At 38.6% G+C, this 25,484-nt stretch overlaps 1 protein-coding gene and 1 long non-coding RNA gene across 8 annotated transcripts in view; one reads left to right on the forward strand and one right to left on the reverse strand.

The window, feature by feature from the left end:
- The window catches only part of LOC125131238 (uncharacterized), a 61,759-nt gene that overhangs the window by 8,150 nt on the left and 28,125 nt on the right, over positions 1-25,484 (reverse strand). Inside the window, exon 5 of one of the 7 annotated variants that reach the window (XR_007135875.1) lies at positions 5,302-7,307. The exons of 5 other annotated variants lie outside the window; for them this stretch is intronic. This is a non-coding gene — a long non-coding RNA (uncharacterized LOC125131238). Of the gene's footprint in view, positions 1-5,301; positions 7,308-9,824; positions 10,257-25,484 lie in introns of those variants that run through there. One more of the 7 variants, XR_007135878.1, reaches the window with a different exon arrangement.
- CLEC12A (C-type lectin domain family 12 member A) lies at positions 4,725-18,359 on the forward strand. Its single transcript, XM_047787571.1, has 6 exons — positions 4,725-4,833; positions 10,467-10,565; positions 10,843-11,010; positions 12,345-12,490; positions 14,049-14,155; positions 17,804-18,359. The coding sequence occupies exons 1-6, from the start codon at positions 4,743-4,745 to the stop codon at positions 17,976-17,978; spliced, it is 786 nt and encodes a 261-aa protein (XP_047643527.1). The 5' UTR covers positions 4,725-4,742; the 3' UTR covers positions 17,979-18,359.

Below are 25,484 nucleotides of genomic sequence, written 5' to 3' on the forward strand. Positions count from 1 at the left end.
GACGGCATTCAAAATCAATCAACAGAGTTAGCAAAGTCACGCAAGGTAATTTCATGGCCCAAATAAGATATCATCAGAAGTTTAAAGTTCCAAAAATATGATGATACCTTGTGTAATTTAGTATGAACTTCTTTTCTTTATCAAAACAAACTTCTGGACCTATGTAAAGACTGAAGTGTCAAAAAAAAAAAAAACCAAGACAGAAACATGAAAATATCTTCATTTATTTATTTATTTTATTCTATTCTGGTCCAGTAAAAGGAAATGGGTTAGCATTTAGAACATATAATTAATCCTCAAAAGCTGAAACTGAGCCTTATTCCACTAAGAAATAGAGTACTGTGGAACTGTATCTCTCACTGGGGAGCACCAGTGAATATTTTAGAAAATATGGCTATGACAGCTTATGATTCAATTGTTAATTTCATCATACAATTATAGTTAAGAAAAAGATGTTCTCGGAAACTATGAGCATTTCACTTTAAGTTCATTTGGCAATGAATAGACACAAAGCGTCACAGAGACCTGTTGTTATTTGAGATAAGTAACAGCAGAAAGAGAAACAGTGTAGGAAGCCAATTTGAGTGTCACCTTTATGCCAGTACTGGTTAATCTGTGACAGAGGCATAAAGTACAAGACCTGTAAACGTAAGCTATTTTAGGAAAGATCTTCCTAAGCGTTTAATTGAGGAAGAGACACCAGGAAGCTGATGCAATAGGAGGGTCCTTGTCCCTCACAGAAACACTGGTTTGACAACCATTCACCTATGAGAAGACTTTCATGGGGCTTGTGGATTCAAGGTGGGAGATTACGGCAACAGGTGGAGCATAGAAATAAGAAAGGACACACTGATGAGAGTGAGAAGGATAGTTTCACTTTACTCACTCATTTCCTCTCCCCAAGCACAGGAAATGCAGCACAAGACAGATACCCTCCACCTGGCTGAGAGTGAAGTGAGCATCTGTCTTTGTTGTGATCCCTAGTGCCAGGCTTGCCTCAGTAAAATCTGGTGCCAGGCCAGCCGTGTTGCAGTCCAGCCTCCATGGACTCAAGCTCTAGGCCTGCTGCCACAGACTCAGGCTCAACTCCTCCTAGCACCAAATTCGTCCCTGCAAGTTCCTGGCCAGCCCCTATGGATAGATCCTCCTATTGCATCAGCTTCCTGAAGTCTCCTCCTCAATTAAACTCTTAAGGAAAGTCTACAAAGATCAAAGAAACAGGAAAATATGACAGTACCAAAGGAACAAAATAAAGCATCAATAGTCAACAATGGAGATAGTCAAACTGTCTGGCAAAGAATTCAGCAGGGTAAGGAATGTTTTTAACAATACCGTATTTGGTGAAGAAATAACTCATGCAGAAATTGGATTTTGGAAAATATGTGATTGACAGAACATATTCTACTCATTGATCTTGTTTGGGTGAGCTGTCATTATCTTTGCAGAGCCTCCATTCAGTCTTTTTCCCATAAAGTTGTCAATTACAATTTCCTACTCTGGTACCAGCGCTTCTGGATTTTCCTGCTCCTAGTGCTCTGCTCCAATAAGCTGTGATTCATCACTTCTCCTTGTCTGTCTCTTCAATTTATGGTGAAGTGGTTTGCCTTATGATCTCAGTTCTCTGATGGATTTAAGAAGGGTCGTTTATTTTATTTTATTTTTTTCTTATTGTGTGGATGGGAGTGGTAATTTCCTATCTCTTCACACACCAGACCAAAACCCACAAGTACATTATTCATCATCTAATCTTAGGCATAATAGTTTCTGCAATTTAAGCATATGCTCATTTCCTTAATGGATGGATAACGAGTAAATAAGAGTGAATACAGTAAGAGTTAAGTTAAAAGGTAGCAACGAGGGTCATGATGGGACAAAATGTTTATATTCCCTTAAAAATATAAAATGAAACAAAATGAATCAAGAAAATAATCACTTTTTTTTTTTTAATAAGTAGGATTCCCTAGGAACTAGACTCAAACTCTGATATTTATGTGTAGAAGCTTTAATGGTAAATGCTGTTGAGAATAAGAGCGTAGAGGGTGAGAGAAGCAACACTGGATAAAGGGAGTGGTTCATCCACACAACACAGTTGCAGCAGAGGCCCCAGCTAATCCTATGGGGACCTCTGGAAAAAGGCTGGTCCTTCAAAGTTGCACCTCTTGAAGCCAGAAAAGCGGGACATTTCCTCCTCTACCTTGTCACCCTGCCCATCCATTTGATGTAGGCTGTCCCTGAGAGGGGCATAACACTTCTCAGAGAAAGAGTCAGCTGAAAGAATTCAGTTGCCAACCTTCCCAGTAGCTTGGGAAATGAGTACATCGGTGCTGACTAGAGCATCTGGGCAGCAAACCAGTGTGCCTGCTGCACGCTGCTCTTGCACTGCCCCATCTGCCTGGTTAGTAGAAAAGCGTTCTATAATCAGCCCTTCTGGTATTCTCTTCAGTTCCTTTTCTTGGTGAAATTCACAGAAACAAGATTAGTGGGACAAACTATACACCCTGTCATTGCAGTTTGTCTGGATGGCAACCAATATCCATCATTTCCCTACATCCCTACCTTGCTGGACTCCCTTCACCCTTGACGACACCCTCAACCAGACCAGGTGTTTTACCAACTAGTGGGACCAAGGTACCCATCAGTCAGGGGCCTAAGCCCCTGGCAAAATACGCTATTTCTTTTTTGTTTTTTCCTGGAGATGCTTCATTTATTTTTCACCCTCAGATGCTACAGGCTATTTTTTGGTGGGGCTAGATATTAATAATGACCAGTGTAACTTTCCTGACTGTTAAACAAACTATCCCACAGTGAACTTGCCTAAAGACATCGTGGTGATCTTTTAACATACACATTTTCTAAAATATATGCTCAAAGTACAAAAGATCCACATTTACAAGAGTATGAAATATGGACGATAGCCCATTTCTAGTGAACTTACCTATTAGCTGTCAAAATTTATCAAGGGACTGTCAGGGGACATCCTAGTGGGTCACCTTCATGCCAAACACCTGCTTCACTTTCTCTCTTATGCAACAATAGTCCTACATTCCCCCGATAAGCAGGTTAATTAGCCCTGTCAGGATTGTGACTCATTTTCTTTTCCTGTTGTGTTCCTGGCATAAGAAGCCCAGGGTAGCAGCCATAGCTTAAAACTTAATGAGGAGCTCCCACTGTGGCTCAGTGGGTTAAAGATCCGATAGTGTCTCTTTGAGGATGCAGGTTTGATCCCTAGCCTCTCTCAGTGGGTTAAGGATCCGGCGTTGCCACAGCTGTGACATAGGTGGCACACGCAGCTTGGGTCCGGTATTGCTGTGGCTGTGGAGTAGTCCTGCGGCTCCCACTCTGGTTCAACCCCTGGCCCAGGAAATTCCATTTACCACAGGTATCTCCATAAAAAGACAAAAAAAAAAAAAATTTAATGGGATTCTCACTGTGATGCCTGAAGTGTTTCCACTCTGGAAACCAGGGCTCTAGATTAGCAGATGTTAAAATGGTAAGGATGTAAGCAAAAATTCCCCTTCTACGAAGGCAACCATGCATTTCAGAAAAGGAAATGATCAGGCCTTTTGGAAAATACTAGACTCGGGCTCTGATCCTATACTAATTTCAGGAGACCCAAACTTCACTGTGGCCCATTCGTCAGGGCCTACAGTGGTCAGGTAACCAATGGGGTTTTAGCTTAAGTGGGTGTAACAGTAGGCCCAGTGTGTCCCTGAACCCATCCTGTGGTCATTGTCCATTTCCACAATGCACAGTTGGAATAAATCCACTCAGCAGCTGGCAGCATCCACCCTTAAAGGACATTTGGTCTTGTCCGAAACAAGCATAAGCCATTTGTTCCATGAGCCATTTGATCCACACCAAAAAGTCCTCGAAACTTGGTCATATTTAGTTCTGTTCCAAACCATCTGGCATGGACAAAATATGCTCATCGACATTTTGGACAGGACCAAATTTCCAGGACTTTTTGGTGTGGACCTGCAGAGCTATTTCTGGAGCTTTGGGTATACTGCCCATAGCCATCTGTATGCATACTTCCTGGCACAGTTCCTATTCTAAATCCCTTAATATGCTTCTTGTTACTAGAGAATCTAAGTGTTCCCTTGGTCCTCTAGGCACTCCTGTACCTGGATAACAGGGTGACTGGGTGGGACTTATCTCCTCTCTCTGTGCACATGTGAGCTCTTGGCTCAGGCAAACCTCTCTATCAGGACCTGGAGATGTACAGAAAATCTATGCCAGGCCACTGGGACTGAATAGCAAGGGTTTGAGCATTGTATCCTTTCTCTTCTTTCTCTCCTTAAAAGTGTTTCTCCAAGAAACGCTTGTGATATCTGCAGCACATGGCACTGGTGATTTGCAGCCCTTGGCACAACGCTAATAATACCCAAACACAGTTTTAAAAACTACTTTCTGTAGTTGGTAGACACAGAGAAATGAGAAAAGAAAGAGATAAGAGGAAGAAAGGTGTTCCTTCTTGTAACAGCACTCCGCTCTCTTTAGGGTGGCAGCTTGTTTCCGGATATGTGGGTGATTGGGACTCGATTTAAAAACAGAAGTTTGTAAGTTTAAGCTTTGGTTTATAAACGGAGGTTAAAATCACAACTCTGATCACCATCGAACTGTGTTAGTTCACCCTCGTTTTTCTTTTCTTTTCTTTTCTTTTCTTTTCTTTTCTTTTCTTTTCTTTTCTTTTCTTTTCTTTTCTTTTTACAGTTTGTCAAGCTTTTCCTGCATAGTCATCAATGTCTGAAGAAGTCACTTATGCAGATCTAAAATTCCAGGACTCTGGTAAGAAAGAAAATACCCAGGAGTTTGGCAACTTTGGGATAAAAGGTAAGATTTTGAGCTATGGCTGTATTGTGAGGTGGATAAAGTGTGGAAGGTGACAGAAGTGTAAGGGTAGATGCCTTGCTCCTTGAGTGTTAGTGAATTGACAATAACCTTTCAATTTGAATTTTTAATTTAAGCCTCTTATTTTTTACCAAAACTACCAAAAATGACCATACAAAAGGATTTTAAAGGATTTTTAAAGAAAATAAGCAGTGCATTTAACACACAATCTTTTATAATTTTTTCAATCTATCACAATCATGATTAGGATAAGATAGTATTTTCATATGACTGGATTATGAATTATTTTTCCCCCATGAAAGGAAGCCATAGAACTAGGAACATGTTGTTCAGGAAAGTCTTGGTTTGTATGTTCTTTTTTATAAGAAAATGCTAATTTGTGTGTGTGTGTGTGTGTGTGTGTGTGTGTGTGTCTAAGAAAGAGATAGGGAGAGAGAGCCAAAGAAAGAGACAGAGAGAAGGGACCTTTAGAGGATTTTATTTTAGTTTTTACCAAATTAAGCTTTTATTAGAATTTGCTAATAGAATTTTTAGAATTTTTCTTACTTCCTTCGGAGATCTCTTTCCAACTTATTACAATATGGAAGAGGTTAAGTTACCTGAAAAGACACATCAAAGACTAAAGGGAGAAAAGAAATAAATATTGGAAGATACAATAATTCAAATGCAACCCTGTACCTGGAAAGTTTGTATTTTTTAAGTCAAATTTAATTATGATACAAATGGACCACTTGTGTTTACTTCAGTTTATGCTTCAGTAAAGTATCCCTAATGTCCCAGAATACCCATACTTAAAATCAGTGAGTATAAATTAAATGGTAGATATAGAGAACACAAAGAGTTAACAGAAGCAGTGATATTAGGAGAAAGGAGTAATAGAAAAATACTCACGTATTCTTTCATTGGTTTTTTACCTCTAAAAAATGTAACATTCTTTGACGTTCTACCTTACTGTGAACAGAATTTTCACTGTTTAATCTTGGATCCACTTATCATTATCATTCCCCATTTATCCATTGTCATTCTCATTTATCATGAGCATTATAAATCTTGATGAAGGATAACAGCTTAATTCTGTAGCCTTTTCCTTGAATACTGATTTTTTTTTAAAGGGCAGGATGCTAAGGATGTCACAATACTTTCTGTCTTAATTTTCTTGTTTGTATTTCTCTTTTTATGGTGTGAGAGGAACATACCATAAATGTAATACACCGTAATTGCTCTTTACAAATCCTACCACATCCCTTCTCTTTTCCTGTCCTACTAATCATTCTCATTCTAAATTTCCACTTCAGAAATTCTTTGACCATGAAGAAATTTTTCATCCATGTCTTGTTGACTTTCTCAATTTTATCTAATTTTCTGATTATTCAGTCTATAAAGACTATATAATGTAATGTAAACTTTGTATTATATAACATCTAACCTGACTCTCTTATACATCTCTTCTTTGTGTTTTTTCCTAGAAAAATTCCAATTCTTGTTAAATTTAAACACCTGAGCAGCTGAACATTTTCAGTAAAAAATACACACAAAATTTCAAGCCCAGTTCACTCTCACTTGATGAGCTTTGCTCCTACTTCATTCTACCCTTTTCTTTCTACCATCCAAATTTCCATCCTGCCATATCCTCCCTTGTACACTCTGCCTTACTTCTAGATAATATTTACAAAATTCTTATTTACTCTTATCAAAAGACAGACCGCCTCATCTGGTTCTAAATTGCAATTCAAGTGTCCTTCTCAAAGACACTTTTTCTATAACGTTCCCCCTTCTCTCCTGTGTCATCGTTCACTCTCCCTCCTCTAGTTGATTATCCCTCTTCATGCACCAACATACTCTGCTATGTCTATTTTAACAAAACGCACTCCTTACTTGACCACTCACATGCCCCATTTGTTCTTCCATGTCTTTGTTTCCTTTCACAACAGAGCTTTTTGTAAGGTTGTCTTTGGTCACAAACTCTTGGTTCTCCATCTCTCACTCTCTTTTCAATGGACTCTACTGGGCTTCTGCTCTCCTTGTTCCATGGAGACCTAGATTCTTGTCTGGGTCACGGACAACCTCCCTGTTTCATCCCAACAGTCACATCTCTGCTCTTGTACTACTTGACTTCCCTGCAGCATTTGCAGAGTTGAAAAGAGTCCCTCTTCTTCAAACACTTCTCTTTGCCCATTTCAGGGCCATCTCTTCACATTTCCTGCTATCACAATGGCTGCTTCCTCTGTCTTCTCCTTGGACTTTTCCCCTGGGATCAAATTCCATATGACAGAATACTTCAGGGCTCTGTTCTGGATCCACTTTTCTTGTATCACTGAATATACTTTGTCATGTTGCCTCATTCAGTTATTTGGATTCAAATACAATGATTCTGTATGACCTTTCCTTGGACGTCCAGATTGGAAAATACAAGTGCCGATTTTCATATGGGTTTCTAATTTCATTTCAAATTCAAACTGTCAAAAATAGAAATATTTATTTTTCCTCTAAAACTGTTTCCTGGCCCCAATCATCCTCTTCTCATCAACTACCAATATAAATAAGCACAATCACCAAGTGTCTGCTATGTGCTAACACTGTCGTAATAGTATCACGAATCTCTCTCTCTTTTTTTTTTTGTGTGTGTCTTTTGAGGGCCACCCCAGGGTAGGGGTCTAATCGATGCTGTTGCTGCAGGCTTATGCCACAGCCACAGCAACGCCAGATCCGAGCCACGTCTGTGACCTACACCACAGCTCATGGCAATGCCAGATCCTTAACCCACTGAGCGAGGCCAGGGATTGAACCAACCTTGTGGCTCCTAGTCAGATTTGTTTCCTCTGCGCCCTGATGGGAACTCCACAAATCTTAAATCACTTAATTTTGATACTTCATGGCTTGTTTTTTTTGTTTATTTATTATTATTTTTTTTTGTCTTTTTTTTTTTTGCTATTTCTTGGGCCACTCCCGCGGCATGTGGAGGTTCCCAGGCTAGGGGTCGAATCGGAGCTGTAGCCACCGGCCTACGCCAGAGCCACAGCAACGCAGGATCCGAGCCGCGTCTGCGACCTACACCACAGCTCACGGCAACGCCGGATCGTTAACCAACAAGCAAGGGCAGGGACCGAACCCGCAACCTCATGGTTCCTAGTCGGATTCGTTAACCACTGCGCCACAACGGGAACTCCCTGTTGTTTTGAACCAAGGCAGAAACTAAGACACCGAGAGGCTAAGTAACTTGTCCAAGGTCCCACAGGTGATAAGCAGCAGAACCAGGACACACTAGCCCCAGAGAATATGCTGTGCTAGTTATCATAATGCTGTACTACATATGCATGTGTATATACTATTATCTACCAACTTTATCAAGTAGAAGATCCCTCAAAACCTTTTATAAATTTGAATTAGAGATTCTGACTTCAAGATGTATTGTTAATCTATCCATGGGACATCACATTCTCTAATACTAGTAAAATCAAGCTACAATTCTCTCACGCATAGTGTACTGAAATAGGGTTCTTGCTCTTCTCCCTGCTTCCAACACTGTAGCCCTACAGCTTACTCTCCATGTGCAGTAAGAGGGATCTTTCTATTAAAAAAAAAAAACCAAACTCAATTATGTTCCCCTCCTAATTGCACCCTTCTACTGGTTTCCCAAATAACACCAATGCCCTTACTCTGGCTAACAAAGCCTGTACATAATCTGTCTTCTGGAGTTCCCTTAGTGGCTCAGTGGTTAATGAATCCAACTAGGATCCATGACGATGCAGGTTCCATCCCTGGCCTTGCTCAGTGGGTTAAGGATCTGGTATTGCTATGAGCTGTAGTGCATGTTGCGGACGTGGCTGGGATCCTGTGTTGCTGTGGCTGTGGTGTAAGTCAGCTGCCACAGCTCCGATTGGACCCCTAGCCTGGGAACCTCCATATGCTATGGGTGTAGCTCTAAAAAACAAACAAACAAACAAAAAACCCATCTTCTGACTTTTTCTTTGCCTCTTCTAACATCATTTCTCGCCTTGGTCACAATTCTTTAGATACTCTGAATCTTTTACATTTTTCAAATAGGTGAAACCTTTCCCCAAATTAGGGTCTTTGACCAGATGTTTTTGCTGCCTACAATGTTCTTCACGCTGACCTTGTGTGCTGATTCCCAGTAGCCATAAGATCTGAACTACCTGCTCTCTATCCTACATTCCATTTCAAATCTGTGCATGCCATATAACAATTTGATATATACCTCTGTCTATTTATCTATCACCTACCATCCATTTATTTTCTCTCACAATTAAAATTTATCTCCTAGGGAGTTCCTGTCGTGGCACAGTGGAAACAAATCCGACTAGAATCCATGAGGTTGCGGGTTCAATCCCTGGCCTCGCTCAGTGGGTTAAGGATCCGGCGTTGCCATGAGCTATGGTGTAGGTCATAGTCTCGGCTCAGAGCTAGCATTGCTGTGGCTTTGGCATAGGCCGGCAGCTGTAGCTCCGATTAGACCCCTAGCCTGGGAACCTCCATGTGCTGCAGGCACGGCCCTCAAAAGGCAAAAAGACAAAAAAATTTAAAAAATAAAATAAAATAAAATTTATCTCCTAGGAAAGCTGGGACCTGTGTGTCTTTCTCATTTCTATATAGTTAGCACCATTGTACAGCCAATATTCCATAGATATTTTTAATTAATTGAATCCATAAATAAATTAGAAAAAATTTGTAAGAACGATAGCACTTCAACTCTATCCTTAGATTAGATCTTGACTATGTAGTTCTTTCACTTTAAACTATTGTCCCAGGTCTAAAAAGTTGTTTTGTATGTTCAGTTCTCTCTAGATTTCATAATATTATTGTATCACCAACTGTGACGTGTAGGACATAATCAGAAGGATAGGAAGGTTATGTTATCACCAAATTATATTTTCTTGAAATATCTAGTATTCATACATATGATTTAAAATTTAAAATTTATTTATAATATAAAGTTTAATTTTCTGTTTTGTTTTGTTTTTAAATAGGGAAATGATCTGGTTGGAGTTTCACTGTTCAGCAAAAGAAGTTCGACAAATGTTTTTTCTAAGTGCATGAAAAGAATTCTGAGGAAATAATATAAGTCTAGCCTAAGATCTGGCTGAGAGGAGAACACCCAGAGACACTGTGGAGAGAGCTTATCATATATGTCCCACAGCCAAAGTCAGGATTTTCTGGGGAAAACATAAATAACTGAAATTATCTTTTTTGACACCCCGCAATTGTTGACTCAAGGAAGGAAAAATCCATATTGACCTCTCTGTTAGCTGGCTGCCACGAAGTTTCCCCAATTTTGCGCATACGTCATATGTCATATTCAAAGTGATTGGTCTTCTCACTTCACTTCTTTCAACCCCACTTCGCCTCGGTGTCTTAGCCTATCAACAGCCTTTCCTTTGAGAACTATCCTGCATGCAAAACAATTAACAAAAATGTTTTCGACTTCTTCTGGATGTATTCTTCAGAATGTCATTTTAAAATGTCCTTGAGTTTCTAGAAAAATACATTCCATTACCAGGGACATATGAGGAAAGAAATAAAGGCAAAATAAATGAATGCACGATTTAAATTAGGATGTGTTCCATTTCAAGCATCTTTAATTATTTTGCTTCCCACAGTACCTCCTGCTCCTCCCCACGCGTGGCGTCAAAGAGCCTTGGTTCTAACTCTTCTCTGTGTTCTGCTGCTGATTGGACTGGGAGTCTTAGGAAGCATACGTATGTATTACCTGTGTTTTTTATTGACAGAGAAAACACTTAGAGTTGTATGAGTTTTACTCTTTGAATTGAGACCTTGAATGATTATAGGTGAAATACCCACAAAGGAAACATATCACTAGGTACTTAAGCATGGTGCTTAGTCCTCGTTCTCTCATTCCCATGAAATAATGCCTCCTTAGACCTTTAATATTCTTAATACAATTCAGTAAAAAGGAAGGTGATGGTTGTATTGAAGGATTACAATTTTTAACATCTCTTTTTTTAAATCATGAAGTCATGGAAAAATTGAATAAACTACAAAATTTCAACGAAGAACTTCAGAGAAATGTTTCTCTACAACTAATACATGACATGAACAGTGCCAAGAAGATCGGGAACCTCTCGATCACACTGCAAGAAATAGCCACCAAATTGTGTCATCAGCTATCTATAAAAAAACCAGGTAATCCTACATTTTTCTGAGTTATTTTATTTATTTATTTATTTATTTATTTATTTATTTTTATTTTTTCCCACTGTACAGCATGGGGATCAAGCTACTCTTACATGTATACATTTCTCCCCCCACCCTTTGTTCTGTTGCAATATGAGTATCTAGACATAGTTCTCAATGCTACTCTTTCTGAGTTATTTATTAGACAATGAACTAAACCTAGGAGTCACTTGAGAAGCATTTCCTCAATAGTTAGTAGCCTTTCCCTAGGAAACCCTTTTTGGAGGAAAGAATTAAATGTGGTTGACAGAAGACTCACTGATATTTCTGAGTAGGTAGAAGAAAAACGGAATAATAAACATAGGCTTCCCAAATTATTAGAGGATGATAGTTACTTACTAAAACATTATACAATATACATTTCCTCTAATCTGACATTTACCACTGTTGTTTTGGGCTCTGAGGTCAATAGAATATGAGGAGGAAAGAATAGATAACCTCTTCATATCCTTCATAAAAGATAACAGTGGAAGATAGGTAGGTCACCTCTTTTTTTTTTTTTTTGTCTTGGGCTGCTCCCTCGGCATGTGGAGGTTCCCAGGCTAGGGGGTGAATCGGAGCTGTGGCCCCCGGCCTGTGCCAGAGCCACAGCAACGCGGGATCCAAGCTGCGTCTGCAACCTACACCACAGCTCACGGCAACGCTGGATCGTTAACCCACTAAGCAAGGGCAGGGACCGAACCTGCACCCTCATGGTTCCTAGTCAGGTTCGTTAACCACTGCGCCACAATGGGAACTCCTAGGTCACCTCTTTATAGCTGGCTTCACTCCTAAATTTCAGCCAATGTTTGATAAGAGTCAATGGAAACGAAATCAAGTGTTGCCACTGGAATTGGGAAGACCTGATCTTTTAACATCCCTAAGAGTTTCTGTAGTTAATTAAAACATGTTCTTTGTCCCTTAAGAAGTCTCCCAAATATTCAGTAAGTTGGAGAACTGGAAATGCTCTCCTTGGAAAAGGCAATGTATCTTGTGACTAGCTTTTATTGCCATGTAGAAATACAAAAAAAAAAAATGACAAGGAGAAGGAGGATATTAATTGCTATTCTGAGCTCCTGAGGTGGAAAAATACCCTGGAATTGAGGGTTTAATTTCAAATGTGTTCCAGTTTCTGTTTTGACATTGTGGTGGTACATGGGAGCCTGGAACACAGTATTTATTTTCTTCACCTTTGATGTAGAAAGGCAAGTCAATGTGGTTAATTTAACATAGAGAACAATGGGAATAATAAAAGTAATGAAAATTATCCACACGAACCAAATGAAACCATGCTCTTCTTCCAGAGCACAAATGTAAACCTTGTCCAAAGAACTGGATATGGCATGAGGACAGCTGCTACATAGAAATTAAACTTCTGAAAACTTGGCAAAAGAGTGACGTGATATGTTCTTCTGCCCAAAATGCCAGCTTGTTGAAGATTAAAACAAAAGTGTGTTGGTAAGATCCCATAAATCTCTGTTTGTGAGGAACGAAGTCACTTTCCCCATCCTGGAACAGAAGAGTGAGGCATGTTGGGGGAGGTTTGTATTAGCCCAGACCTGAGTCTGGCTTATTTTGTTTGGAGTAGGAGGTGAATGGAACTTGGCATACTTATCTCAGGGTACCTCAGCCAGAGTTAATCGTATGAAACCTTAGCTTTGGACCTCAGCATCAGTGGAATCTTAGAGGCTGATGGGTGGATGGGTACATAAGGGACACCCAAAATCTTTAGGTCTGTGCACTTCTCTAAACGGGAACTTTAGGATCAACTCAGACCACGATTTCCGAGCATTTATCTAAAAACGGAAGATCTGGAAATGATTCCTGAGCATTACCAATTCCATAAAATCTGTATAAGAGAAGGTTTGTTCCATAATTTTGTGTTTTTTTTTTTTTACTAAGAGAAAAGAAGCCAACATATACTAGAATAAGAAGATAGTTTGGATAAAATATATATATATAAGTAGAATTAAGCTGGGGTGGCAAAAGCAAGTGCTATTACATGGAGTTTCTGGGTCCCAGGAAAGTGAGTTCTCTGGAAAATTTATTTATATATTTACTTTGTTTTTTCTAACGTTTAATTGGTTTCTCTATGTTTTACCTATTAATCAGCTTTCTAGGCTTTCAGATAGTAATCACATATTTATTTTTAAGCAAAAATAAATTTTCCCAAAGTTTCAGCTTTTCTGCTATAGGGATCCTTGTTCTCCTTCATAGAAAAAGGGAAATCAATCCATAGTTTCTTCCTTATCTTATTATACTAAGACCCATTCGTGGTTATCAACAAATGACTGGAATATGAGAAAAACCGTTAAATTGGCTACAAAATTCTGGATGGGTTTTGAATTCTATTCTCTAACCACCAATCTGACTTTGCTGTTTTCCTCCTTGTGTTTCTCTTCTCTTGTGTTTTTGGTGATTAACCACCTCTTTTGCCCCAAACTGAGTATTTTACTGTTTCAGTATTTGAATCCTGAAATTTGTGAACTTCACTGACCTCAAGTGAAGGTCATAATGGAAAATAGGTCCTTTCCCAATGTGAGACAGTAACTGAGCATAAGTGTTGAAGGAAATCTTATCATAAGGGACACTGTCTTAATTTCTTTTAATGGCATAGAAAAGGTATAGCAGAATATCCACGACATCACCGTAGGATGGTAATTGTGGAGTTCCGTCGTGGTGCAGTGGTTAACGGATCCGACTAGGAACCATGAGGTTGCAGGTTCGATCCCTGCCCTTGCTCATGGGTTAACGATCCGGCGTTGCCATGAGCTGTGGTGTAGGTCACAGATGCTCAGTCCTGCATTGCTGTGGCTGTGGCTGTGGCCAGTCGCTACAGCTCCGATTGGACCCCTAGCCTGGGAACCTCCATATGCTGCAGGAGCGGCCCAAGAAATGGGCAAAAAGACAAAAAAAAAAGGATGGTAATTGTTAAGAAACTACAATTGTGAGGTACTGTACAGAAATGGGAGACAAATATTTTAACAAACCATCTCTCTTTCCTGTAGGAATTTATAAAATCTAGGAAAATATATGGATCTTGGCTGGGATTATCTCCCAGAAAAACTCACACAGTCAGCAGGAAACTGGATGATTCAATTATCTCCTCTGACTGGTAAGTCTTTATCCTTGTTGAATTTTTACAGTAGGTTGGAGTAAAGTGTTTTCCTCAGGAGAAGTGTAGAGTACAAGTTAAACTAGCTTCAACTGAAATTGCATCCTTAAACAACTCTTTTCCTTCAAACTCGTGTAATGTGTTTAATAACGTAAAATGTTGCTGTAAATGTCTTCCTGTTACCTTCACTAACAAATATATAGTAGCTGAATAAGTGAGAATTTCTGTAATGCTTTTATCTAAGAGAATTATACAGGCCAAAAAAATTCACTGGCCTTGAACCTGTACTTAAAATTGTGCTAAATGCTGGATTCAAAAAGGAATGAAAGATGGATTCTTCTCTTTGTTACTTAATCATTTAATTATGTGTGGAGATTAATTAAACAATTCCACAGATAAAAAGAATATAATGTGATAAATGCTTCAGTAAGACTACACAGCAAGACCAAAAATAAATTTTGCCTTTAAGATATGTGTTATCCCTGATACCTATGGTCAATTAATCTTTGACAAGGGAGGCAAGAACATAAAATGGGAAAAAGAAAGTCTATTCAGCAAGCATTGCTGGGAAAACTGGACAGCTGCATGCAAAGCAATGAATCTAGAACACACCCTCACACCACACACCAAAATAAACTCAAAATGGCTGAAAGACAACTATAAGACAAGACACCATCAAACTCCTAGAAGAGAACATAGGCAAAACACTCTCTGACATCAACATCATGAATATTTTCTCAGGTGAGTCTCCCAAAGCAATAGAAATAAGAGCAAAAATAAACCCATGGGACCTCATCAAACTGAAGAGCTTTTGCACAGCAAAGGAAACTCAAAAGAAAACAAAAAGACAAGTTACAGAATGGGAGAAAATAGTTTCAAAAGATGCAATGGACAAGGGCTAAATCTCTAGAATATAAAAGCAACTTACACAACTAAACAGCAAAAAAACCAATCAACCAATGGAAAAATGGGCAAAAGACCTGAATAGATTGTTCTCCAAGGAAGATATACAGATGGCCAGCAAACACATGAAAAAATGCTCAACATTGCTGATTATAAGAGAAATGCAAATCAAAACTACCATGAGATACCACCTCACACCAGTCAGAATGGCCCTCATTAATAAATCCACAAATAACAAGTGCTGGAGGGGCTGTGGAGAAAAGGGAACCCTCCTGCACTGTTGGTGGGAATGTCAGCTGGTACAGCCACTATGGAGAACAGTTTGGAGATACCTTAGAAATCTATACATAGAACTTCCATATGACCCCGCAAGCCCATTCTTGGGCATCTATCTGGACAAAATTCTACTTAAAAGAGACACATGCACCCGCATGTTCATTGCAGCACTCTTCACAATAGCCAGGACATGGAAACCACCCAAATGTCCATCAACGGATGATTGGATTCAGAAGATGTGGTATATATACACAATGGAATACTACTCAGCTATAAAAAAGAATGACATAATGCCACTTGCAGCAACATGGATGGAAGTAGAGAATCTCATACTGAGTGAAATGAGTCAGAAAGACAAATACCATATGATATCACTTATAACTGGAATCTAATATTCAGCACAAATGAACATCTCCACAGAAAAGAAAATCATGGACTTGGAGAAAAGACTTGTGGCTGCCTGTTGGGAGAGGGAGGGAGTGGGAGGGATCGGGAGCTTGGGGTTATCAGACACCGAATAGATTTACAAGGAGATCCTGCTGAGCAGCATTGAGAACTATGTCTAGATACTCATGTTGCAACAGAACAAAGGGTGGGGAAAAAAAAAAGATATGTGTTATAACTGACACTTAAAATGGTTACTTTTAAAGAAAAACTATAGAGATTGACTAGCAGAGCATTTCTGGTAGAGAAAATGAAATGAACATGGGCATGATATATTGCATATATGGGATAGGTAAACTATCTTGTGCCCTATATTAAGAAATGTGGTATAAATGGATTCATATGTTGTATTTGTTCTGCTTGTCATGGGGTGGGAGGGCAAGGCTTATAAAAATAATGCCAAAATTCCATTTGTGTTTTATAATTCCTTAAATTTGGGAAGCACACAGAATTAGATTAAAGAAAGAAAGCAGAGCTTCAGACTGCTAGGTACGGCTACAAGTTTGTAGTGGTCACTTGAGGACACATCAAGCAGGAGTGACCTCAGGACAAGTGTGTTGGGGTGCTGCCCCCCTGGATCTAAAGCCCAAGATTCCTCCATACTCACCATGGTGGGCAAAGCAGTAAAGAGCTTTGATTGCTTCTGTTTTCTCTCATTTGCTTTTTCCATTAGAGAGACATAGTATGTATAAGAGTATGGGAGAGAAAGACAAGACAGCTGCGTCTTTGGCAGAATGCAGTGATAGTCCAGAACAGGGAATAAGATCAGTACGAATGGAGGAGAGAAGAATATAGTCTAAAGATGTAATTTGGCCTGAAGGACTAGAAGTACAGGTAGTGTGAGCATCAGGAGACCATATAGGTGGAATCTTGTTTCAAAACCTGAAATTTCCATGTGTTTATTTGTAATTATTGTTAACGGAAAGATGATATATAATGGGGTGGAAATCATAGTAGATATTTCAAATTATCAAGAAATAATTTCCTTTTTCTTTTTTCTTTTCTTTTTTTGCTGTTTAAGGCTGCACCCCTGGCATATGGAGATTCCCAGAATAGGGGTCTAATCGGAGCTACAGCTGCTGGCCTACACCACAGTCATGGCAACTCCAGATCTGAGCTGAGTCTGCCACCTACACCACAGCTCATGGCAACGCCAGATCCTTAACCCACTGAGCAAGGCCAGGGATCGAACCTGCAACCTCATGGTTCATATTCGGATTCGCTCCCTCTGCACCATGACGGGAACTCCCTCTTGCTTTTTATTCTTGATGTTATTTGGGGGTTTTGTTTCTGGAAATGAGTTTTGATCAATAATATCTGTGTTATGCCATTTCAAAGAGGAAATTTCACTTTTAAAAATGTAACTGATGGACTTATTTATTAATGATCATTTATTAATTAATGATCATTGATTGTTTTTTGACCCAAGTATTGATGCCATGTCTTTTTCCCCATGATAATATATTCAAATGACAAGTTTGAGTTTAATGCACAGTATCTCATCAGTAATCTTGTACTAGAGTCTGGTAATTATCTGAATTACCATAGTAAAATCATAGTAAAATCTGAACTTCATAGTAAAATCTCTAAAAAATGTCCAGAGGAAAATGTTACTTCAAGATTATGTGGAGCTTAAAGTATCATAGATTAGATTAATCTGATTTTGGTGATTATTGAAAACGTTTGAGGATGACAGCCTCAAAGACTCACTGCTGGTCCAGTTTTCACAGAGAATTTAATGGAATTGCATTATTCTAAATCACATTTGGTATTGGGGAAAGGAGGTACTACATCTGGAAGTAAAGAACAACAAATATTCCAGATATGAGAGAGTAGAAAAGGCAGTGTATGATATGGCATATTTGTCAATAAAAAGACGGATGGTTGATATTCTAAATAATAATTAAACCTTATTTTAGATGATGCAGACCCTAGGAGCATGTTGGAAAAGTTTTTTGGTTGTTTTCTGTGAATATGTTTCAAATGTTTGACTTGCCAACTGTAATTCTTTATTTTCTTTTTCAGGTTTACAAGAAATACAAATGACTTAAATGATAGCATGTATTGTGGATACTTATATAATAACCATGTTCATTATGCTGGCTGCACTGAGACAAAAAGTATTATATGTGAGAAATTGGCTGATCCAATGAAGATTGAGGATATACTAACAAGTGAAGAACCAGCTGGAAGAATGTAGTTAGTGCAATTATTTTGCCTCAGCTATTATCCTGCAATAACAGACAACATTAGGGAGAATACATTTTGTAAACCACACGATGGCGTAAAGATGCAGTGAAACCAAATTTCTGTCTCTCTCCTAACAATTTACATTTTCAAACCCTTCTTTCTCCTCATTTGCTGAGTGCCTAGAACCTAAAGTCATACCTAAAGTTGTACCTTATCATCAAGATATAAGCCAGATACTGTTGAATATAAATACAGTACTCTGGGTGAAAATACAGAAAATTGAAGCTTATTTTCCCTACTATTCCAGAAATAACCTATGGAAAATCAAAGAAAATAAATCTTGGAATAAATATACAGAAAGGATATTACGTCATGACCAATTGGGGCAATACAGGGGGAAAAGGGATTTCCTTTGGGGGAAAAAATAAAAGAAAGATTATATTACTATTTCAGTAGATGTAGAAAAATCATTAAAAAAAATTCAATACCCAGAGTTCCCTTCATGGCTCAGTGGTTAACGAACCCGACTAGCCTCCATGGAGACACAGGTTTGACCCATGGCCTCACTCAGTGGGTTAAGGATCTGGTATTGCTGTGAGCTGTGGTGTAGATTGCAGACACAGTTTGGATCCTGCATTGCTGTGGCTCTGCTGTAGGCCAGTGGCTACAGCTCCACTTGGACTCCTAGCCTGGGAACCTCCATATGCCACAGGTGCAGCCCGAAAAAGACAAAAAAAAAATACAGACTAATTCTATGTATTTTTGCTATAGCTAGTCAGCAGTTGGACTCTTTGGTTGAGTTCTTAGTTTCAGTCATTGCATTTTTTAGTTTTGGAACTTCTATTTCTTTTATATAGATGCATCATCTCTAGTAGCATTCCCCATCTTGAAACCAATATTGTTGCATATTGCATATGCTAATAAGCACATCAATTAAAAGTCTATGGTTGGGAGTTCACTTCGTGGCTCAATGGTTAACGAACCCGACTAGGATCCAAGAGGATGTGGGTTCAATCCCTGGCCTTGCTCAGTGGGTTAAGGATCCGGCATTGCCTTGAGCTGTGGTACAGGTCACAGAAGTGGCTTGGATCCTACATGGCTGTGGTCGTGGCGTAGGCTGGCAGGTATAGCTCCGATTCGACCCCTAGCCTGGGAACTTCCATATGATGTGGGTGCAGCCCTAAAGAAGCAAAAAAATAAAAAATAAAAAGTCTATTGTTTTCTGTCATTTGCACCTAAACCCTGACATGCCTGGTTACTCTTCAGTCAATTACTGTGATATAATATGAAAAACTATGGAAGCTATGGATGATGTTCTCTTTCTCTAGAATGGATATAATTCTGTTTTGACAGAAATTTCTAGTAGGAGCAAATCACTCTGCCCCAATCAGGAGTTGAGCTATGTAAGGTTGTGTTTCAGTCATTGTGAAGGATGGCATCTTTCTAATTTTTCTTCCAAGAGATACCTCTTCTGAAATATTGACTTCATGGACCTCAACCTCAGGGCTCTGTTTTTATTGTCACTGCAGCAAGATGAGACTCATAAACTCTCAGTATCTTGTAAGGCTCTAAGCCATCATTTTCACTTGGCTTCTTGGCATCAGGCCCTGTAATGATGGCCTTGAAGAGAAACACTTGGAGCCAAACAGCAGCACAGAGTGTCAGACTCACTTCTCTATGGTTTCCCCACCACCTTTTTTTTTTTTTTCATGTCAATTTGTTCCCATAAATTCTGATTATCCTGTTTTGCTGAACTCCAATTTTGTCTCCCTGTGCTCGTGAAATGGTCTCAATTTTTAAAGTGGTTGGTTTCTGCTCGTTTTTTAGGCCCTGACAGAAAATGGAATCAGCAATGTGGAAATGAGAATATCAGAGTCACCATAAAGTGTTTCCTTTAGGTACACAATCTCGATACCCATAAATCCTGGCTGAATTTAGGTGATATTTAATGTCCTCAAATAGCTATTTTAGTATTTTATTCACCTTTTAGAGTTGTTTTTCAATAAAACAGAGCCCAAACCACTATAACCTCCTCTTCTGTAGTTGAACTGAAAGACTCTCAGCACTTTGCCAATAATTACATAAATTATTTAGTATGACTCTTACAACTATTATAACACATTTTAAGTAAAATTCAGACCTGACTACTTTACACATGTAATATTCTAAACCAATGACGTGATATATCTTTCCTTTTAAGACTTTTAAATATCTCTTAGTAAACATTTAATGTTCCTCAAAAAATTCTTGCATATTTTAACAGCTTTCAGGGGTATACTCAATATGCAGTAGATTGCACATATTTAAAGTTAACAATTCAGTTAAGTTTTGACATAGGCAAAAACTCATGAAATCATCACCACATTTAAGATAATGAACATATCCAAATCCTCAGAAGTTTGCCATTTCTCTCTGCATTAGATTAGACTGCACTTTTCAGAATTTTAAGTAATATAACCATGAAGTATATGTACTTTTTTGTCTGGCTTCTTTACTTCATAAGAATAATTACTTTGAGATTTTACAAGTGGCTCTTTCAATCAGTTGTCCACTCTATTTGTTGCCAAGTACTCTCTTATTCTTTGGGCTTGTTTATCTATTCCCTTGCTCATGGCCACTTGGGACATTTCTAGTTACAATAAATAAAGCTGCTTTGGACATTGGCACATGTTTTTATATGGGCAAACCCTTTCAATTGCTTTTGATGAATATTTAGCAGTGCAGTGACTGGTCATATGGCAGGTGTAGAGTTAAGAATTTAAAAACTCACCAAACAGTTTTCCAAATTTTTGTACAATTTTACATCCCCTGACGTCAGTGTTCAAGAGTTCTATTTGTGCTTCACTACTCATTAGGAAAATGAAAACAAAACCACAATGAGATATCACCTCACACCTGTCAAAACGGCCATCATCACAAAGATGACAAAGGCTGGCTAGAATGGGGAGAAAAGGGAACACTTGCACTGTTGGTGCTATGGAAAATCGGTATAGCCATTACAGAAAGGAGTATGGAAGATCCTCAAAAAAATTAAAAATAAAACTACCATATGATCCAGTAATTCCACTTCTGGATATTTATCTGAAAGGAATGAAAATACTAACTCAAAAAAACCCATGCACTTTGAGGTTTATTGCAGCATTATTTACAATAGCCTAGACATGGAATGAACCTATGTCGCCCAATGGATGAATGGATAAAGCAGTTGTGAAACATACAGAAAATGGAACATGATTTAGTCATGAAAAAGAAGAAAATCCTGCTAATCCCAACAGCATGGATAGAACTTGAAGGAATTAAGCTAAGTGATTAAGTCAGAGAAAGAAACACTGTATGATCTCACTTATAAGTGGAACCTAAGCAACACATTCATAGAAAGAGATCAGATTTCCAGGTACCGAAGTGGGAAATGGGGTGAAGGGGTATGGAATGAGGTGGTTAAAAAGTAAAAACTTCCAGGAGTTCCTGTTGTGGTGACTAGGAACCATGAGGTTGAGGGTTCGATCCCCGGCCTCGATCAGTGGGTTAAAGGATCCAGTGTTGCCGTGAGCTGTGGTGTAGGTCGAAGACACGGCTTGGATCTGGCGTTGCTGTGGCTCTGGTGTAGCCCGGCAGCTGTAGCTCCGATTAGATCCCTATCCTGGGAACCTCCATGTGCCACGAGTGTGGCCCTAAAAATACACACACACACACACAAAAATTAAAAACTTCCAGTTATACAATGAGTACCTACTGGGGATCTACTGTACAGCATGATGATTATAGTCTATCATTAAAGAAAGCATTTCCAATACAATACTATGTTTATGTTTAAAAGTTATTCAAATGAGTAATGCATTTATATTGTTTTTATCAAATGTATATCAATTATTTTAAATGTAAATGTTAACACTTAGAGACCTAGTTCATATATATATATATAGGAATAAAACAAACATGAAATTCACAATCTATACCCACCCATACTTCACTGCATGAAGTTTAACATGTCAATCTGTGGGTTTTAAATTGAGTGCAGAATCAAGAGTAAAGAAACCAGTTGGGACAAAGTTAGAATGAAGGCAAATTATGAAATTGGGGAGAGCCTTGGTCAACAGCTGTGAATGTACACAGTTGCTATTATTTTCATTTTTTTCAAAGTAACAAGTTTAAAACAAAATAAACCAGAACAGCTTATTAGCTGATAAAAAACATCTCCCCTCAAATGATTGTCTTGTTCCTCAATGGCAATTGCTTTAATAATTTGCTTTTAATTTTTTTTTTTTTTTTTTGTCTTTTGAGGGCCACACCCACAGCACCCCAGGCCAGGGGTCTAATCAGAGCCACAGCAACGCAGGATCTGAGCCATGTCTGCAACCCACACCACAGCTCACAGCAACGCCGGATCCTTAACCCACTGAGCAAGGCCAGGGATGGAACCGGCAACCTCATGGTTCCTAGTAGGGTTCGTGAACCACTGCGCCACGACAGGAAGTCTCTACTTTAACTTTTTACGGTGGTTATCTTTATGGCTTTAAACAATATTTGTACTACTCTATATAGATTTATAAACTTTAGAAGTTATGTATTGACTCTCTATTTTGATAAATGATTCACTTATCACTCTTTCACTTCCTTTCCCTCACTGCCTCATAGAAACCTTTATTTCTTATTTAACAACCACAGGGTATAGCTCTAAATTCTCCACATCCTTCTATTTCTCCTGTCCTCCCTCTCTCTCTTCTCATCTTACTTTCTCTTAACCTCTGCTACTTGATCCTCCACTTTAACATTGCTACTAGACATTTGCTCCATAGCCATAATTATTTCCTCATTTTACCATTGGCTGATTTTAAGAATGAATTTTTAAATGCATTTATTTATTCATCATATTATGATTGCATGCAGAAATTACAAACCTTTGCATCTCTGGTCTGCAACTCAAAGGAAAATATTCTGAGCATAAATTTCAGATGATCACTTACATCTGGAATCTAATATATGGCACAAATGAAACTTTCCACAGAAAAGAAAATCATGGACTTGGAGAATAGACTTGTGGTTGCCAAGGGGGAGGGGGAGAGAGTGGGGTGGATTGGGGGCTTGGGGTTAATAGATGCAAACTATTGCTCTTGGAATGGATTAGCAATGAGATTCTGCTGTGTAGCACTGGGAGCTATGTCTAGTCACTTATGATGGAGCATGATAATGTGAGAAAAAAGAATGTATACATGTATGTGTAACTGGATCACCTTGCTGTACAGTAGAAAAAAAAACAAAAATAAATAAATTTTGCATGGATAGTATTGTCTCACAAATTGTTCAGTCACGCCATATCTGTGTTTACCTCAGATTTGGTCATAGTTATTCTACAGTTATTTGTTTTTGCCTTTTGATTGTCTAGTTCCCTTTCTTTTTTCTTTCCTTAAATTTTTAACATTATATCCTCCAGATTTTTAGATTGTCATATTGCACTCTCTGTGACATGTTCTGTTCTCTTATGGTTCGCCTTCCCAGAGCCCCCAGTCATCCTGTTTCATTCTGTACAAGCATTTTGCAAGAAATATGGCAATAACCAGCCTGAAACATCTGTCACTGCTCTTGTGAGGATTGTCTGCTGTTCATCAAATCCCATATCTGTCAGTTTGGGGGTTGCTGCCTTCTTGTGCAGGCTTGTTATTTTCCTAGCTGGTTCTGTGTTTGCAAATAGGTCAATTTGGATATAACCAGTGGTGAAGGGGTTCTGATTCATGCTTTCACAATAAAGAATCCTTGGTAGTGAAACACACCTAAAAGTCAACGTGTACTAAGTTCCTGGGACTGGATCAGTGGATCCAAAGGTGAGAACACGAATTAATTCTTATTTTATTCTGATGAGAACAAAATGTTTGACATATTTCCTACCTGGGCTAAATGTAGCAAGGGATTAATTTGAGGTCAAAACTTGTAAATGAGGAACATATTATGATGAAATTGAAAGGAAAGAGGAAATTTTAAAGGAACTGAAATCTTTGAAACTGAAGAGTGAGTGACTTCTGGCTGTTTAATTTCAATAAAAAGAGATAGTACAGTATTACATAAGCATGTTTCTTGTAGAATAATAATTTTGTCATTGCTATTCTCTAGTGGTTCCAAATGACTACTCCACCGAGAGACCGCCCATACATACGTACCCTATTTGATATCAGCCTCCTTTCTTTTTCTGTCACTCTTTCTTCTGCCCTGCTTTATTTCTATCCATAGGACTTATCACCACCTTACACCATATTGCTTATCCATGAATAAGTGTCTAAAATAGAATATAAAACTATATATTTATAAATTACCTTGAGGAAAAAAAAAGTTTCTATCATTTGCTCTAGAATAATGCATTGCATAGAGCAGGTACTCAAGCTGTTGTGTAAAGGAGTGAGGAGATGGATGAAGATGCAAATGTTTCCAAACCCCCAAGTGAAAATATTTATTTTCTTTTTCCAAGTTGAACAGACAGAATCTACCTATGAAATAAAACACACTGCATTTCTATCTATGGAGACAAAGTTTGTCGTGATTGGACTAGGATGGGATGAACATCTATATCTGTGAATAGAAAGCAGGTCCTTTGAAGATTTAGGAGGTATAACACTACTTTCAGCTTCTCAGAAAGTCATTTAGAATATTGAATGAGTTTTCCTCCAGGAGTATCCTGAAGGATGTACATTTAGGAAGACGGCAGAAACACCTGTTGCTCCAGCATAAATGCAAGTCAGTGAAAATTCTGGGCTGCAGGGTAAGAGTCTACAAAGACTAAAAGTCTTTCCCTTTTCATTAAGGTTTATACCAGAACGTGGTTTTCGTGTGTGTGTGTTTATATTCTGTTTCCCAAGACACAAAATATTCCTTAACGTCTACCTTTATAGTGTTTTATTTTACCCCAGACATTGTACACCTTAACACATTTTCTGTGAAGAAGCGAGGTGGAAAACATCAACTTGGCTGCTGATTTCACTATCTGCATAGTCTAGAATTCTAGAATTTCATTTTTTTTTTCTTTTTAGGGTCACACTTGGGTCATATGGAAGTTCCCAGGCGAGGCGTTGAATTAGAGCTACAGCTGCTGGTCTACACCACAGCCACAGCAACTTGGTATCCGAGCCGCATCTGTGACCTACACCACAGCTCACAGCAATGCAGGATTCCCCGACTCACTAAGTGAGGCCAGGGATCGAACCTGTATCCTCATGGATACTCGTCCACACTCACATGGTGGACTACAACGGGAACTCCCTAGAATTTCAATTTTTCCTTTTGTTTAATATTTAACTCTTTTCTCATTTCTCACTCCTATAAATAATGATTAACAGGCAAGTATATAGGCTTTTGTCTATCTTTGTGTCTAGCCCAAACTGTGAGATTAGTAGACCTCAAAGAAGCATTAGACAGATTCACTCTTAGAAGGAGAAATAGAATTAGAGAACCATATACATCTAGAAAAATAGGTTAAAAGCTTTCAATCAACCCATTTAGTTTTTAGTAAATAATCTGAGTCAGGCCTAGG

The sequence above is a fragment of the Phacochoerus africanus genome, chromosome 7 (assembly GCF_016906955.1).
Source record: "Phacochoerus africanus isolate WHEZ1 chromosome 7, ROS_Pafr_v1, whole genome shotgun sequence".
Taxonomy (NCBI): Eukaryota; Metazoa; Chordata; class Mammalia; order Artiodactyla; family Suidae; genus Phacochoerus; species Phacochoerus africanus.